This window comes from Lotus japonicus, chromosome 1, assembly GCF_012489685.1.
Source record: "Lotus japonicus ecotype B-129 chromosome 1, LjGifu_v1.2".
Taxonomy (NCBI): domain Eukaryota; kingdom Viridiplantae; phylum Streptophyta; class Magnoliopsida; order Fabales; family Fabaceae; genus Lotus; species Lotus japonicus.
In genome coordinates this window covers 26,364,716-26,381,604 of record NC_080041.1, presented here as the reverse complement: position 1 = coordinate 26,381,604, position 16,889 = coordinate 26,364,716, and the positions used below count along the sequence as shown (strand labels likewise).

At 36.3% G+C, this 16,889-nt stretch overlaps 1 protein-coding gene across 1 annotated transcript; it reads right to left on the bottom strand.

The window, feature by feature from the left end:
* Nucleotides 1-10,614: 10,614 nt before the first annotated feature.
* On the bottom strand, nt 10,615-16,475 carry LOC130734291 (uncharacterized). The gene is made up of 6 exons (XM_057586642.1): nt 16,176-16,475; nt 15,377-15,950; nt 14,391-15,145; nt 14,199-14,288; nt 11,532-12,296; nt 10,615-11,139 (listed from the first exon to the last, which is right to left on the bottom strand). The coding sequence occupies exons 2-6, from the start codon at nt 15,483-15,485 to the stop codon at nt 10,999-11,001; spliced, it is 1,860 nt and encodes a 619-aa protein (XP_057442625.1). The 5' UTR covers nt 15,486-15,950; nt 16,176-16,475; the 3' UTR covers nt 10,615-10,998.
* Between the last annotated feature and the right edge of the window lie 414 nt (nt 16,476-16,889).

Genomic DNA, 16,889 nt, shown 5'->3' with positions numbered 1-16,889 from the left:
ATTGTTTTGTGAAATAACTTTTAAAAACTGTTTCTCAAAATAAAATCAGATAAAAACACGTTTGATAATATTAACTGAAAAACAGTTTTAAAAATGAGAAAACATAAAAACATGTTTGATAAATTTATTCTAAAAATCATGTTTTGCAAATAAAAAAACAAAAACGCGCTTGATTCAGTTGATTGTGTTTTAACTTCTTTTGTGATACTATCAAAGCTACCCATTCAATGTTGAGAATTACGGGCCTGTTACATGTCTGGGCATTACATCTAATACAAAGCTACCTCCACTGCAAGTCGTCGATACATAAAATTATGGGAAAAATCAAGCATTCTATTTCTATTCAGAACCCATTGCCACTCTTTCTCTCTCCCGTACATCCCTTTCTCATGATCTTGTTAGTAGTGCAGCACTGCACAAGAGCCACAAACTCTACCCCACGAGACGTCCTCTTCCTCATAAACTTCCATCTCCCATCACTGGTATGTGAGAGGAGTAGTCCCACATCGAAAAGGAAGAGGCTAGTCATAAATCTATTTTCTAGTTAATATAATTACAGCTTTGCCATTAATGAAAAAATAAAAGAACAACCGCGTTGATATTTTGGGAAAAAAAATAAAAGTTAAAAAACAAAAACAAATTTAAACTGTTCTTGTTTTTTAGTTCTAAAAACAAAAAAGTAGCGAACTGTTTTCAAATGAATTATTGTAAAACATGCTAATCAAACTAATTCTTAGAAAATTGAACTTCCGCCTTAATGCTACAACTCCTTACGTTTTTCTGGCGAGGTTTCTCAAGGCTGCGCAGGCAGCAGATAAGAAGCTTGAGCACATGGCCTTCTTTCTCATTGACCTATGCTTAGAAGGATGTGAAGCTTTAGCTTTCAAGCCTTTGATCACAGGGACATAAGAAGGGGGCCCTCCTCCACCAAGTCTGGATCTTGCGGTCCTTCTCCGCCCAAATTCGAGCCTTGCGATCAGGGCCGTGTACAGACATTTTGGGGCCTTAGACAAAAATGTTACAAGAGCCTTTTTTTACAAGAATTTTAAAGAGATATGGTATATTATATAAAATATTAATTTTTATATTAATCTTCTAGCTATTTTAGCTGCAAAATCATTTATCAGAGCTTTATAATAAACAATTCTAACCCTTCACTTTCAATTGATAAAATAGTTAACACATTCAATCTATCTAAATAAACTAAACTCTAAAATACACATAGAAAAGAATGATCGATGAACAAAACAATAAAACCTGGAATTGGAAACGGACAGAGATTTTGTTGTTCTATTGCTGCGTAGCCAGAGTCGTGCTCATTGAAGGTATGAAAAACACTTGAAGGGGGGGGGGTTGAATAGGTTTTTGCAATAAAAACGTTTCCTTTAAGATTTCACGCAAATCTCACGGTATCAAGGAATAAATGTGCAAAGGATAAATACAGAAGGACACAATGATTTTATCCTGATTCACTTGAGCAAATCCTCAAGCTACCTCCAGTCCACCCGTTAAGGTGATTTATTCCTTCGTTGAATGAAGGTAATAAACTAATCAAAGGTTGTTACAATTGCTCTAGCACAACCTGCTACGTGACTAACACACCTAAGAACTAGCAACCACTAAGACGCACAAGTCTAAGTCTTCTCAAGGATTCTGACCTAACCGGTCCCTTTAGGAATTACAAACAGTATAATCAAAGTTTGGGTTTACAGTAGAGTGCTTCTAAACAAGCAAGGTGTAAACAGATTTAGAACAATGAAGAAATAGATTGCTAAGGTATTTTGATTGCAATAAGTTTCTTAGTCATTTCTTCCTTTCTTCAGCCTTTATATACTCCAAGCCTTGAGTGATATTTCCGTTGTGAAATTCTATCCGTTTGAGGGAAATTCTGGAAATTCCAGAACCTGCTATGGCTGATCCTCGTTAGGTAGGCAGTCAGAATAGTACACTGCGCTTGTACTTTTGATAGTAACCCTTGCCTTTTGCTTTTGACTTGTGATCTTTAGAGGCGCTTCATATTGGGACTTGTGAAGCTTCTAATCAGAGTCACGAGGTTGCTTAGATCTTCAGAACTTCAAGTCTTCAGCATCTGGACCGTTCACTTCAGAGCTTCTGGTCTTCAGATTAGAGGCACTTGGTCTTCAGAACCAACTTTCTTTGGGTCTTCAGAATTTTCAAGTCTTCAGAGTCTTTGATCGTTCACTCAGAACTTCTCGTCTTCAGAGTCTTCAACACTTGATCTTCAGAGCCCAACATCAGAGCTTCAACTTCAGAATTTGAAGGAATAGTCTACTGTTCATCAGAACGTAGAGAGTGCAGAAGCGTATTAATGGTCAACCTTTGGTCTTTGACTTCTAATGAATTCATCTTTCAACTAGAATCAGAACCTGTTTGTCAAACATATAAAAGACAAACGTTAGAGTACCAAAGTTGTTTATACACAAATATATACTTTTTATCATCAAAACCTAGAGATGTACAACATAACCAAATCTTGGTCTTACACTCGTGACATGAATTGTTCCACCAATCCATCGGGATGGAGATGAAAGGCTCCATACACGAGATGCCGGGATGTACGCGGTTTATAGGAGTTCAGAATCCATACGATGTCAAATTCAAAGAGGTTGAGCCGTAGAGACAATAGGTTTCAAGGAAAGGAGAAGAATAGTTTTTTTTTTATGAACTGAAGATGAGGAGATGAAAAAAACATGAGGAGGTAAGGAGATGAAAAACGTGATACTGGAGTCTGAAGAGTGAGAGACGTTAGTTACGGAATTCAGATGGTTTTAATAGAGATTTAATTTACTTTTTTTGATAAATAAAATACTTTAAATGATATTAATTATGATATTAGTTAATTTTAAAAAAGATGGTATTGATTGATTAATATTTAGGGAAGATGGAGATTCTAAATTATTTTACTTTGATCAGTTAAAATTTATTAATAGTTGTAATAATTTTTTTTTGGGGCCTAAAAACTTTTCTTTTTCATGGGGCCTTAGCTTGCGATCCTTCGTCGCCCTAATCCACCTAGTTTGGAACTCCTCCAACGCGTCTGTAAACCACACTATGCCCTCTATCCGACTTGGTCCATGGCCGTGTTATGACCAACAATCGTCCGTGTTATGACCTGCCTTATGATATTCACACCACTTTGAACTATCGACATTCGGGAGCAGTCTCCTCGTAAGTGCTAGATATTGAACCAAGTTAATTTTCCTTATATCGAGGAACACGTTACTTATGCTTGTATTCAACATTGTTCCCACCCTGTCATGTGGCTTGTTTGGTGTGAGCATCTTACAAGGCCCCCCTTCGCTGGATGTCGCATTTGATAAGGATCCCCCGATTTGTCTCAAAGGCTGCTGAAACCTTTTCTCTCTCCGCTTTGGGCGAGATTGAGTAGCCTCAAAGGCTCCTACCCTAGGTTCTAGGCATGTCGCCTATACCAAGTTGTCGTTTTTCCATCGTTCTCTTGCCTTCTTTTGCATATCATCCTCTTCTTCCATAATGAACTCATGGGTGCACGCCCTTAGTTCTCTCATATTCATTGCAGTTTCCTACTGAGATTGTTGTTGAGTAATCTCGCTCGCAAGCCATGTTTAAAGGTAGCCACGTATACAGCGCGCATTTTGTCCTCAAGTTGCACATGAAATTTACTGAAATGCACCATGTATGCTTTTAAGGTCTCGCTTTATCGTTGCAACATAGAGAATAAAGCCTCAATAGTGGTTGTTTGTCCCCGGTTCACTTAGAACTTGGTTAAAAACTTCGTGGACTAGTGAGTGAAATTGCCAATGGAGCCCACCGGCTGAGTGGTGAACCACATCATCATCGTCAACTTAAACGTCAAAGGGAGCAACCTACACTAGACGGTGTCTGTCGCACCCCCAATCCCCATTTTCGTATAGAAATAGAAAAGATTGTCCATGGCATTGGCATCTCCACTATAAGAATCACGAGTTAGTGTCTATAAATTCTCCAGTATTTAATGGTTGAATGATTGAAAATCCACCACAATCGTTGCTTCTCGCTGCCCAGCTTGGCTATAATCATGCTCTTGTTGGAGATGATCCACCTGAACCTCAAAGAACTCATTATGACATTGGATGGTGTCCATGTTCTCCAACATTCGCATAAAGTCGTCAACTGACACTCTTGGCAGTGGCGCTAGATTCATAATTGTCGGGTCTTCTGCACCTTGTCCCAGTCCTAACGTGCCTCATCCACCCAGATTTGGATCTTGTGGTCTTTTTCCTCCCAAATTTGGATCCTAGGGACCTATTCAACCCATATGGCCTCTTCTGCCTAGACCCGGACGTTAAGGACCTACTCCACCCAGATTCGGGCCTTGCAGTCCTTCTTCGCCTTCAGCCACCTGGTGTGGACCTCCTCCAACACCTTCGTTACTCGGGTCACACCCCTTTATCCTGACTGGTCGCGGACCAGGTCTTCCCTATGGTGGTGGCTCTCGCTCGGGGCCTTTATCCACCATAACGTTTTTGCATCACCAAAATTAAAATAAACCACGAGATACAGGAATATGTTTACCAAAATCCCCACAGATGACGCAATGTTCACAATTTAGTGAGCAAGAGAGGAAACTAGGACGGAACCCTAATAAAAGTAGGATCCCTAATAACCTAAATCTTAACCCAAGCCGGACTCTTGGGCCTCATTCAACTAGCCTAAGAGTCCTTACAATCTTATATAACAAGATTAAACCATAAGTCACGAAGCCGCCCTTCAAGGGTTGTGAGGGGAAACGCCTTCGCCAATGCCCATTGAAGAGCACTCCCATGGCTTGAATATTGATAACTCTTGCTTGAACTCGCCTGATGGATTCTGCTCGCCACTAACTTATACCATTTCAAGGGGAATCACCCTTCAACTCTCGAGTTTGAATACCTTGTACATGGTGGGGCCTATTACTAAGGAGGTACTCGCGAGTCCATAAGACATTGTTCCTAAAACATGAAGTCTATGTGTATCTTTAATGGCTTGCTAACTCTGTGCTTCTTCTTCGAGGAATTCCGTTGACCAACCCACAAGAGGGGGGACCGCCCTTAAGTGATTCTTCACTCACCACGTGTTGATACTGAAATTTTGATTTAAGGATAGACCCATTACTTAAAGCCAGAGCAAGCGTCAAAAAGGATTTGAAGTTAGAGGGCTCGAAGAGATGTTTTGAATGGAAAGGAAGGTCGAGCGTCAAGAGACCTTGGAGAAAACCATTTTGAAGACCTTTTTCGAAGACATAAGGGAGTCCCGAGGACATTCTTACTCTTAGATGATTTTCCCATTATAGCTCAAGTGAGATAGCGGCCTTCAAGGAAGTCCCCACACTTAGTAATTTTCGCCTTAAACAACGAGAGGTGGAGGTTCTTGAGACGCATTCGAAGCACGTGCTATAATTTCAGGTTCGAACCTACGATTGAGGCTAAAAGATTCAAGAACCCACATTCAAAACTTGAAGGGTCCCGAACCCACAACCATAGCTAGAATGGACCAGAACCCACGATATAGAGGATCCACAAGCTTCACACGCCATGATTTTTCCCACATCCGCGAAATAAGGACACGACTAGGTCGTGGGTATGTGGAGATCAAGTCAAGATTTTGATGAGAAAAATTTCAAGGCACGCTGAGGGAACGACTTAGACTTAGGAAATTATGCTCATATGTAATCTAGTACATAGGATTAGTTAGTTATATGTAGTTCTAGGACTATAAATAAGCCAATGAAACTCTAGAAAAGGGTTGAAAACTGAAATACTAACATTCTCAACGCCCATATGTCGACTACACAGACAAGAGGCTACACCAGTTATTGTATACAATTTCCTTCCTCATTTTTCCTTTCCTTTTTGCAATTTAATTCAATTTACCTTTCTGTAGCAACTTTACCGCTTTCTTTTCCTTTAATTTATGCTTTCTTTATAGATTTCCTTTATATTTCACGCATATTTTGCTCCCATTTTCTTTATTTTTCACGTTGTCAACTGCTCACCAGATAACCTTTTTGAACTAAGGTCTTGGTTCACTTGAACATCGATGCCTCAAGTTGTCACCGGACAACTTGCACACTTTTACGAACGAATTTTCAAAACCAGGGTCAGAGTTCACCAGAACTCCAATTCACCACGTTATCACTGGATAGTTTGGACGTTTTTACTCCTTATAAGTCATAAACTTTTGCGAAAATCTAAGTCTTGGGCTCATCGAAACCTACACTTCACAAGTCACTAGATAGCTCTGTGGTTTAATAAATCTTTTTTTGGAAAACATTACTATTGTGAACCGCACTTCGAACATCGGCTGCATATGAGTTTTAATTAGTCAACAAATAAAAAGAACTCATGTTGTCAGGACTTGATCCAAGTCCTAGATTGCTCTTTGGATCAATTTGTTTGTGCAAGAACATGAGATGCATGTACCGGGTGGGGCCTATTGCTTAGAAGGTACCCGTCCAGTCCAAGTCGAGTCGAAAAAAGAGTAACTTAAAAGGTTAAAGTATTACTTTTGTAAATAAATATTAATAATATTTTCCAATAATTATATGATTAAATAAAATAAAATTTATCATAAATCACGAAATTTAATTAATTAATTATACTAAATAAATGACAATTATGTTATATTCCCTCCGTTCCTTTTTATAAGTCCACTAGAGACATTTCAGGTCTTCCTTATATAAGACCCCAAATAAATTTCCGAAAAAATGATTATGCTTTTACATTTATACCTCTTATATTAATTATTTTTTAAATTCTCATATTTTGATTACCACTCACCATTAATTATCTCTCTCATGCTACCCAATCAAGTCATTTATAGTGAAAAACAATTAATGCAATCATAAAAAGGTCAATATGGAAGATTGTAAATAATCTTTTATTAAACCAACACATTAATTAGACTCATTACATGTTTTCTTAATAAACGCAATTGCCTGAAAGGGTCTTATCAAAAGAAACAAATGAAGTATAAGCTTAATTCATCAAGGGGTCGCCGTGTTTTCTTCACTGACCCTCTCATTGTTGGGTTTTCATTTTTTGCTCATTTTCTGGGAAAAATGAGTAATAGCTTAAGGGGTGTATTTACCGAACATTTTTTTTATCAACAAATGAATTAATGCATTGAAGGGAAGTACAAGGGGTACTTCAAACCCATATACAAAGAACAAAAGAAAGTATTTACTGAACATGGTGATGGTGTAGAACGTGTACAATGCTAGTTTTGTCTCTTTTTATCAAAAGCGAACGCCTTTAGGTTCCTTCTACGAGCAACTTTTAAGTAGAAGGTTGTTGTCTAGAACAAACTCGACCATCCAAATGTTACAAAGTTTCTTGGATCTTCAATGAGTATTTTAGATTTTAAGATTCCCTTGAAAACCGCATTAAATGATGCTCAAGATCTTCCTTCTACGGCATGTTGTGTTATTGTTCACTTTCTTTCTGGCAGAACACTCAAACAATTATTTATTAAAAATAGGCAGAAGAAACTTGCTTATAAGGTTGTCGAGCAAAGGCGGCGAAATGATACCAAAAGATCAGACAACATGTTGCTTCTATGTTTTTCCCAAGCAGGGGTCCCGAATCCATAAATTCTTCATCATTATGTGGTATGTTCATGAGTTGAGGTGAAGTACAAAAACTGATGATTGGTATTTTCTGGATTTTCCTGTTGATGGGGGAAATAGTTAGCATCCTTTATAAAGAGAAAGGAAGTGAATTATTTTTATAATTGAAAAAAGAATTGGTTAGAGGAGCAACTGCATTAGTTCTAGATATTGTATTTAGTGCTTTCCTTTATGTCTAAACAAGGGTTATGACCTCCAATTCAGAATTCAGGGGCGTAGCCAGGATTTTGGTATCGGGGTGGCGAAAGAACAAATAAAAAATTAATTTTGCTTTTTTTTTTATCTAAATAATATTCATTTTTTAAAATTACTTTTTCCTATAATTTCTAAACACATATTCAATCTTTTATCCTTCATTTTATCAAATTTCATTATATCAAAGATAGTTTTATCGAACAATAATTCAAACGACTCTACATGTGTAAATCAATTAATATAATTGATATTTTTATAAATAGAAGAAATATATAATTAGTTTGACTATAATAGATATTAACCAATTATAAGTGTGTTAAAACTGAAAGTGCCCCTAAAAAAAAGAGAATAAATATAAAAAATCTGGGTATGTTTCTTTATGATATTATTTATTTATATGTATAAATATAATATATTGTCATTTGAAACTTTGAAACAGTGCCTAGCTTAGTGGTAAGACAACTTGAGGAAATCCTAGGCGTTGGAGGTTCGAATTCTATCAAAAATGAAAATTAAATGGCATAAGTAAGATTCGAACTCGGGACTCGTACAAAAATTATTGGTATGCCTACCGGTGAGCCACTAGGTGCTAATTGAATTATATTACATAGGTGAAGGCACCGGTGAGCCACCCCGGTCCCTCCGTTCCTGCTCCAATTGATATTTCCCTTCTTTAGACTTTTCAAACAAAAAGAATAAATTTTTTTAGTACATAAAAGCTTAAAGAAAACAAAAAGTAGAAGAACCACCCAACTAGCGCCTATGAAACAATGTACCCGGTGCCACTAGAAACACCAAAAGGCCCATGCCTAGACTCCTTTAAAAAAAGGGCTTATTGTCGGCAAATACCCAGTTTATCGCTTCTCATCAACGTATTTGAAGCATTGATAGGGGAAAATCATGCATCACCAAATTCTGGGAGAAATGAAAAGTATAATTCAATTTCTCCATATTTATAAATCTTATTAAATATATGAATAAATATATGTGTTCAATAAAATTTATTATATATGTAATATTATATATATAATAAAAATAAATTTTTTTTTGAAAATGCATGAAAAAAATATTAAAATTCTCATTCTCAAATCTAATTATTAATAATTATTCGAATAAATCAAACTTAGAATGTGTAATTATTAATAATTATTCGAATAAATCAAACTTAGAATGTGTAAATATTAATACTAATACTAATAATAATAATAATAATAATAATAATAACTACTATTATTAATACTTTTTTAATAAAAATAAATATTATTAATAATATTTATTATTACTATTATTATTATTTATACATTCTAAGTTTGATTTATTCGAATAATTATTAATAATTAGATTTGAGAATGAGAATTTTAAGATTCAATATTTATTATTAATTTTTAATAGTTATTATTAGTATATTATTTCATAAAAGAATATGAAAATTAACTTTAATGTTTAGTATTTTTAATTTGTGGGGGAATTTAATAAAAATTGTAAATTTTGAAATTAATAATGAAACTTTTGGAAATTTTTTTACATGGGGTAAACCTTTTTTACGTTAACTTTTAAATGTTTGTACATGCTAGTTATTTATTTTTTATTTTTTTAAATGATATATTGTAATATAATAACTATAGTTGTTAAAAAAATAATAAAAAACATGCATAAAATTATGTAATAGAATTATGTATGCAACCCAAACTTCCCTTTTCCCTCGCATTCCTTTTCTTCTCCGCCTCCTCATCCTTAGTCGCCGCAACTCACCTCTCTTGTTCCTCTCAGAACATTGGCATCCTTCATCCACGATTTGTTTTCTTCTTGGAGTGGCTTTTCTCTTATTCAACACATGTTCTTCCTATCTGGGTGTAGAGACTTTTGCTATGCAACGACATTGACAATCATAATGGACCACCATTGTCTTTACCCATCTCTTCTTCCAAAAAAAGATCAAGAAGGGCTCTTTTCCAAACCGAGTTATTCAACCCAACATGTTTCGATGCGCAACCTGTGTATGCTAGAATCGCACAATGCGTCTCAAAATGGTGATTCCTTCCATGCAAAGGTGATAGACACAATTCAAGATTGACTCGCTGTGGAAAACAAGTCACCATCAGATTTGTATCAATCTCCTATTTGGTATCTTATCACATTAAGAATCTTACACCCATTCAATTCTAATTATAATGGTATTTAATCACAGTTAGAATCTTATACTCGTTATTAAATCTTGAAAGAACCCTAGCTAGTAAGAAAGACTTTGGTTATTATTACAATGGTTGTTTCTTCAATTGATTTAATGAGAATTGTTGAGAAAAAATATGGATTTTGATACTAGTTAGAACACTCCAGATGAATTATAATGAAAATTCATTCACACTACACACAGCTGTTATCTGAACATACTGAATTCATATCAATGATCATGTACGATACGATTCAGAGTGCTAGCTAGCCGTCCCCGAGGGTTAACTCAAGTGGTAAGAGCTAGGGGACATAAGGGTTGAGGAAGGGAAGGTCCAGAGTTCGAATCCTGGAAGGGACATTTGCCTATCAAAAAAAGAGTACTAGCTAGCCTGACCGATTTTAAAAGTTATGCCGGATTTAAATTTTTTTAATACAAAATGAATACTCGAACGAAAACAATTGAAGAGCGAACTTCTATTCTGTGTCTCGATATCATTCATGTGATTTTGGACAGTGCTACGAGAACCACCACCAAAGTGTTACCCAGCACATTCCGCCAAAGAAGAATTCACAACTCCATGAATAATCATATCAACATGCTCTAAAATTTAAAGTAAATTTTTAATTTCCTTTTTTTCTTGGTAAAATTAACCAAAAACATCAGTAACTTTATCATGTAGAATCAAACCCTCTTCTTGAAAGAAAAGAAACGGATCAAAATACCCCAAAAGATGCAATTGCCCAGCGCCTACTACAAGAAATCGCCCCTACCCTACCAACCCTAAAACTTTTTAACTAAAAAAAACAAGGGACAGGATTGAGGCACCTCTAACTTATTGCAATATTGGCAAAATGCAGGTTCCAATCAAAACCAACCCTCTTCTTTCACCCCCAAATCATGTGCCTTTCAGAACACAAGGAATGGAACTAGCCATCTGCCATCAAAAATTGAAACTTGGATCTAACTAGATGGAAAAAACAGTACATCAAGCATCAGATCTGGGACCAGAAGAACTCAATTCAGCAGAAGCTCCGCGCAGGTTAGATGCATAAGATTCGAACAACTTGGACAGCTTTGGCTGCATACCCTGACTTAGTTTGAATGTGGAAGGATCCAAATTCTTACACTGCAAAGCAAAAGCCAACAAAGAATAAGAAGACCAGACCCACCCCATTTTATCAACATAACAAGTTTCTACAATGACATTAATCAGTTGAACCAATCATAGCAAGTTGAATTAAAATGTAATTTGGTACGGCAAGAAAAATCAATCATAGCAACAGAGCTTACTCAGTATGTATTTGGACTTACTTAACCACAACTTAACCACAAATCATCTTAAGTCTGGCTTGTCAGATAGATAGTTCTCAACCCATTATTTCAATAAACCAGGGCATTTAAACTTAAATAGGGTTAAAATTAATACAACATAACGCATCAATGCATAAAGTAACTAACCAAGGTTCAATTATAATTATTTCAATCAATTGAAATTAAATCAGGATAAGAGATTATCACCTCCTGATAGAAGGCATTGATCTCCTCTTCTGTAAGACCTTCATCCTCATCTGAATTTTCCTCCCAGCCAAGAGAACGAAGAAATGCAGCTTCCTCCTCATCTGGATATATAGTAGCAGAGAGAACTGAATCTTTTCCTTCATTATCAGAAGTTCTGCAAAGCGCTTCATGGGCATTGCCATTGCTAGTCAGTTCAGCACCATTTCCAAGAGATTCAAGACTTGCAGAAGGGCTAACTATTTCCATATTTACTTCACCAGATTTCTCCAATGAGGGTGAGGAAACCGTTGGGCCAGATTCTGGAAGAACTGCAGAGGAGTTCATCAACGTTTTCTTCTTAATGAGATTGAAGAAATCATTTCGGCTCTGCACTTGAGAAGAAGAATGTTTCTTATCCAAGGGTGAACCTAGTTTCAGATCTGAAGAAGCCGGCTTCCGCTCAGTGGAAGATTTTAGGTTATTGGGGTTCCTCACAGGTGTAGAAGCAGCTGCAGAGGTAACAGCATGCTGATTCCCTGATTTGCTGTTTGTTGGGCTTGAAACGTCCTTGGAGATAGGGGAAGCACCATTTTCCCAAACTACTGTTTTAAGATCAGTGAACTTTCCAGATGTCTTCGGAGTATCAACTTTGGCATTTACACTGCGAACAGATTGACCAGCAATGTGCAATCCAGAGGGCTGCTGTGGTACACTCTTGGAAACTACATTCATATCAGCATTTCTGACAGCTGTTTTTGGCTTTAATTTCTCAGAAGAATTAAGAACCTGACAAAAAAAACTACCATAACTCACCAAGGATTTAAAAGTAAAGGAAGCATAATATTTTATTGTGTACATAACACCCAAGATGTAGAAAATAGAAACTTCCAGTATTTTGGATTTGAAAGTAAAACACAAAGGAAACATTCAACTTTGATATCATTGACAGATAAAGAGCAGCAAAAATTTTGGCCTTTACACAGTCCTAATTCCTCCACAATTTTCCACATGCATATAACTAAGGCCTTTCTACACTTAATGGGGGTTGGCCACATGGATAAAACAACACAATAATGTCCTATCATAATTACAAAAAATAGAACATTATACCATCAAAATCACTTCTGATAGTAGTGAACATTAAGATAAAGAATATACATTTCAGAAACAGTCCAGGAAAACAATTTAAGTATCATCCGACCTCCAAAGGCTACATAACTAAGACATCCAGAAACCCATATTGGCGCAGAAACCAGAGTAAGCACGGAAGAGCAATGAGCAAGCGAAATTTGGTTAAAGAAGTTATCAAATGCCAGATTAAACAAGAAGTGTGTATGGAAACACTTAAAAATAGAGAAGGCGACAAGTTAGTTTATCATACCACAAATTAACCTTATAACATTTGAAAACAGAAATGTGTCTCCTGTATTTCATAATGAAGTCCTTGCTATTTCATTTAGAAAAATCATCAATACATGAAAGTTAAAAAAAGAAAAAATTTACAGACTCAACACAACCAAGTCTTTTTTCACGCTAGGTCACAATGCCATAACAGCCATAACATATAGCTATTATAATCATTATGGCTCACTATCCTCAACAAGTCACAACAGATGCTGCAGGGATACGTAATCCAGCACACATACGAGGGGGAAATACTTGGGTACACACAGTTGACCAGTAACCCAAAAAGTGAATATAGCATTAGGAAATAGAATGACATTTTCAAATTTAGGTCCCACCACTTAGTCCGTGTAAAATGAAATACTTGCTCATAATGGATCGGTGCACGATGAGCATGCATAATTATAACAAGAAACCATTTGATGATACTAATGATATGATTCACGGAAATGAAAGCAGGCTACAAAACAAACCTTTAAAAAGGACAAGTGAAAAAAAAAGGAAAAATTAACTATCTGGCTGATTAATCACTTCTAAATTCTAGTGCAGGTAAATAACAAACTTAGATTATACTTGAGAACTAAGTTGCTGCCAATATCAATTCAAATTTCAGTGAGCACAGAAGGGCTTTGGATTATAGTTTTATAAAGCAATTTAAAAATAATTTAAAAGATGGTTTCTTAATGTTCGTGCATATATTCTAAATTCCAAGGATAGAAAATACATGTGCCTTTTCTAGAGAGGATAATTGCATAAACAACTTGCAAATTCCATATACAACAGTCTCGCTATTACTTAATGCATTGCACAAGTAGCAATCAAACTATAAAAAAAAAATCAAATCAGCAAGCTAAGCATTGTTTTTTATATGAAATTACCAAGCTATGCCAAAAATTAAAACATAAATACAGCTCACCAGACCACCACATCTTCAACCATCAAAAGCATTCCAGACTATCCAAAAAACTTTTCAAGTCAAACTTTCCAGTAATTGGTCAAATTTTCAATCACAACTCAATTGTTTACCACAAAATATCAACCCAAAGAAAAGGAAAATACCCAGTACAAAATACAAATCTAGCACTAACTGTAACAATGCAGGCTAGTTATCCCAATAAAATTACCACAACCATAAGAGTTATTATAAGAAAAAAGTCAATTAAAAGAAAGGCACACAAGGATACAGATTTACCATAAGGAGTCAATTTCCCGTGTACAATGTAAAGTAAAATAAATTTGCAATACACAAACTATAAATAATAGTTCACAAGGCAATTCACTTACTGAAGCTTTAGGCATTGATGGGGTTACTGGAATCAACTGTCTTGACTGCTTGATGGCCAGTTCCTCAAGCCTCTGGGTTTGCACCGACACCTAGAAATGATTAAGGAACTATTAACTGATAGACATTAATAAGATTGTTATAACTAAATGAATAAGCATAAATTGACTAGTGACTCAAGCAACTCCCACTACCTGGGGAGCAGTACGAGCTCGGGACGGAGTCTGTGCCAATGCCTCAGCCATATTAAGACCAGCTGTTGAACTAGACGCTACAGATCCCGAAGTTGCAGTAAGAGTTTGCTGAGCTGATAGAGTGCCAGCACTACTGCTTCCAATTATAGAAGGTACCTCTGCTAGTGCAGATGTCCATCCCTCCCCTCCAATCAAAGCCGAACTACTTACAGGTAAACTTTGACTCGCAGTAGTACCCAATACAGGAGATGAAACCCTCCTTATTTCAGCTATTCCCTGCTTCTCTTCAGCCCCAAGTGAAGGAAAATCTTTGTCAAAGACAGCTTTCTGAATGCTACTACCAACACTACCCCCAGAACGAATAGCACTGCCATTATTCTGATTGTTGCTACCACCAGATTTTGTGTCCGCAGCAACTCTACGGGGTAAAACCTCACCCTGTTTCCTGGAAACCATTGAATGAGAACGTCGCAATGTATCCCTCTCCATCCTTCCAGAAAATAGATTGGCCAACGGGTCAGAACCATCACGATCCCAATGGTCTATAAAATTGGTTCTATCTTTCTCTCTGTCACGGTCCTTGTCACGATGACTTCTGTTGAAACTACTGTAGGCATGCTTGGCAGAACCATTGATAGAACTCCTTCGAGAATTTGATGAGGATGACCGTTCAAGAAAGCCAGAGCGCGAGCTATCAAAATCACTAGTGCTCCTAGAAGACCTATTCCTAGCGTTATTGGCTACAGAAGATGAATCTACACAACAACATTAAGGCGATTATTATTTTCCAGACTTTCCCCTTTTTTACGGAGATAGCACAGTTACCTAACTTAAAATAAATTGCAAACACCTGCTTTTCTCACATGTGTAAATGCAAGAAAAAGAAAAAGACTCTAAACTCTAAAGTCAGAGAACACAAAATTATGAGTTAAATTAAACTAAAGCATTGAAATACAAATGTAATTCAAAAAGAACATTGAGTTTACCTGCGTGATTAGACGAGGAAGCAAAATGTTGGGCTGAACTGCCAGCCCCGGCAACACTTCCAGCACTTCTCAACCATTGTGGAACTAATGAAGGTTCACTTCTATCCATAACAAACACTTGACATGATCAAATTTAAAAAGGAAAGCACACACACCTCTCCACCACCTCTACCCCCGCGCCGCACTATAACACTTGTAATTCACGCAAAACTACTCGCTTCAACTCGCACACTTCGCTTCAACCTGCCTCCTACGCACAAAATTGTCGCGAAGGGGAAATACCAGCACTATCACTTCGAAATTCAATCACCCCACAATCCAATATTCTCCAGCAGCTAATAACAACAGCAAAGCTTATCTTCGCCTCGGTCACAACCCTCAACTACAAAAACTCCAACCTCACTCTACAAAATCTATTTGCACATAAGATGTTCGATAAAATGCCTCCTGCTGTTCCAGAACAAATGATTGCCTTAAAGGGTCCTTGATAAACCCCAAAAAACAGACTATGCTTTCCTCTAACAGCAAAAGTGCAAAACCACTAGACAACACTCAAAGATGAAGCTTCACCTCTCTGTAACAAAAAATTGAATCAAAAAATCAAACCCCAACAATGGCAAAACTCATTTCATTGTGTTCATACTTGATAGCAATAAAAAATTGAAAAAAAAATTAAAAATTAAAAAAGAGCCCTAAGGGGCAACGATGAATTGAGTTCGGAACAGCGAGAAAATAGGAATAGGAATTAGGGTTACAGAGAGAAGGGGAAAAATGAGAAATAAGGAATTAAGTAACTAACCCTATAGACGAACGAGGATGAGATTGAAACGTCGACGTTTGATTGAATAACCGCCAAGGCGTAGTAATCGAAGAAGAAGAAGACTGAGAATGGAATGAAGAAACAGGAAATAGGGTTTTGTGTGGGTTGGAGAAGAAGAAAGAAGAAACAAGAGTGCGATGTGTTGTTGTATGTGTGAAATTGAGAGAGAAGGCGAGAGAGACAAGGTAGAAATTTTCTGTTAGTTTTGGATACTCACAAGTCACAACAAGCAAACGTATCACAAACACACACTTTTTTTCTTTTCTTCTTCTATCATAGTATAGTAACCAATATTTTTTTCTTGTTGTAGATGATGATAGTAACCAATATATCATAACAAATCAAAAAATCAAATCAAATTAATTTAATTTCTTCTCACGTTTCCTTTCTCAGCCTCCCATATTCCTTATTGACTATGTAAGATTACTCAAATATTATTCAACCTTTTGAAAAAAAATAGTATTAATCAATTAAAGACTGAATTTTTTTAGGGTTTGTTTAAGAAAACATTTTAATTAAGCGTTTATCGCATAAGCACTTATTTTATAGACGCTTATTTATAAGTTAATTTGAGAAATTTAACGAAATGAGTTATAAATAAGTATGAACTCTTATCTATAAACTATTATGAAAATGCCAACCTAGTTAGTCCCTGTCAGGAGTTAGTTCGTGACATCTGGAGGTTGTAACCTC

Bases quoted from the DNA above. Each gene is read 5' to 3' on its own strand.
- LOC130734291 (XM_057586642.1), bottom strand. From the start codon at position 15,485: ATGGATAGAAGTGAACCTTCATTAGTTCCACAATGGTTGAGAAGTGCT. The intron at 15,146-15,376 runs GTAAACTCAATG...GTTGTTGTGTAG, and splicing joins TTCCTCGTCTAATCACGCAG to ATTCATCTTCTGTAGCCAAT. The intron at 11,140-11,531 runs GTGATAATCTCT...TTTGCTTTGCAG, and splicing joins TCAATGCCTTCTATCAGGAG to TGTAAGAATTTGGATCCTTC.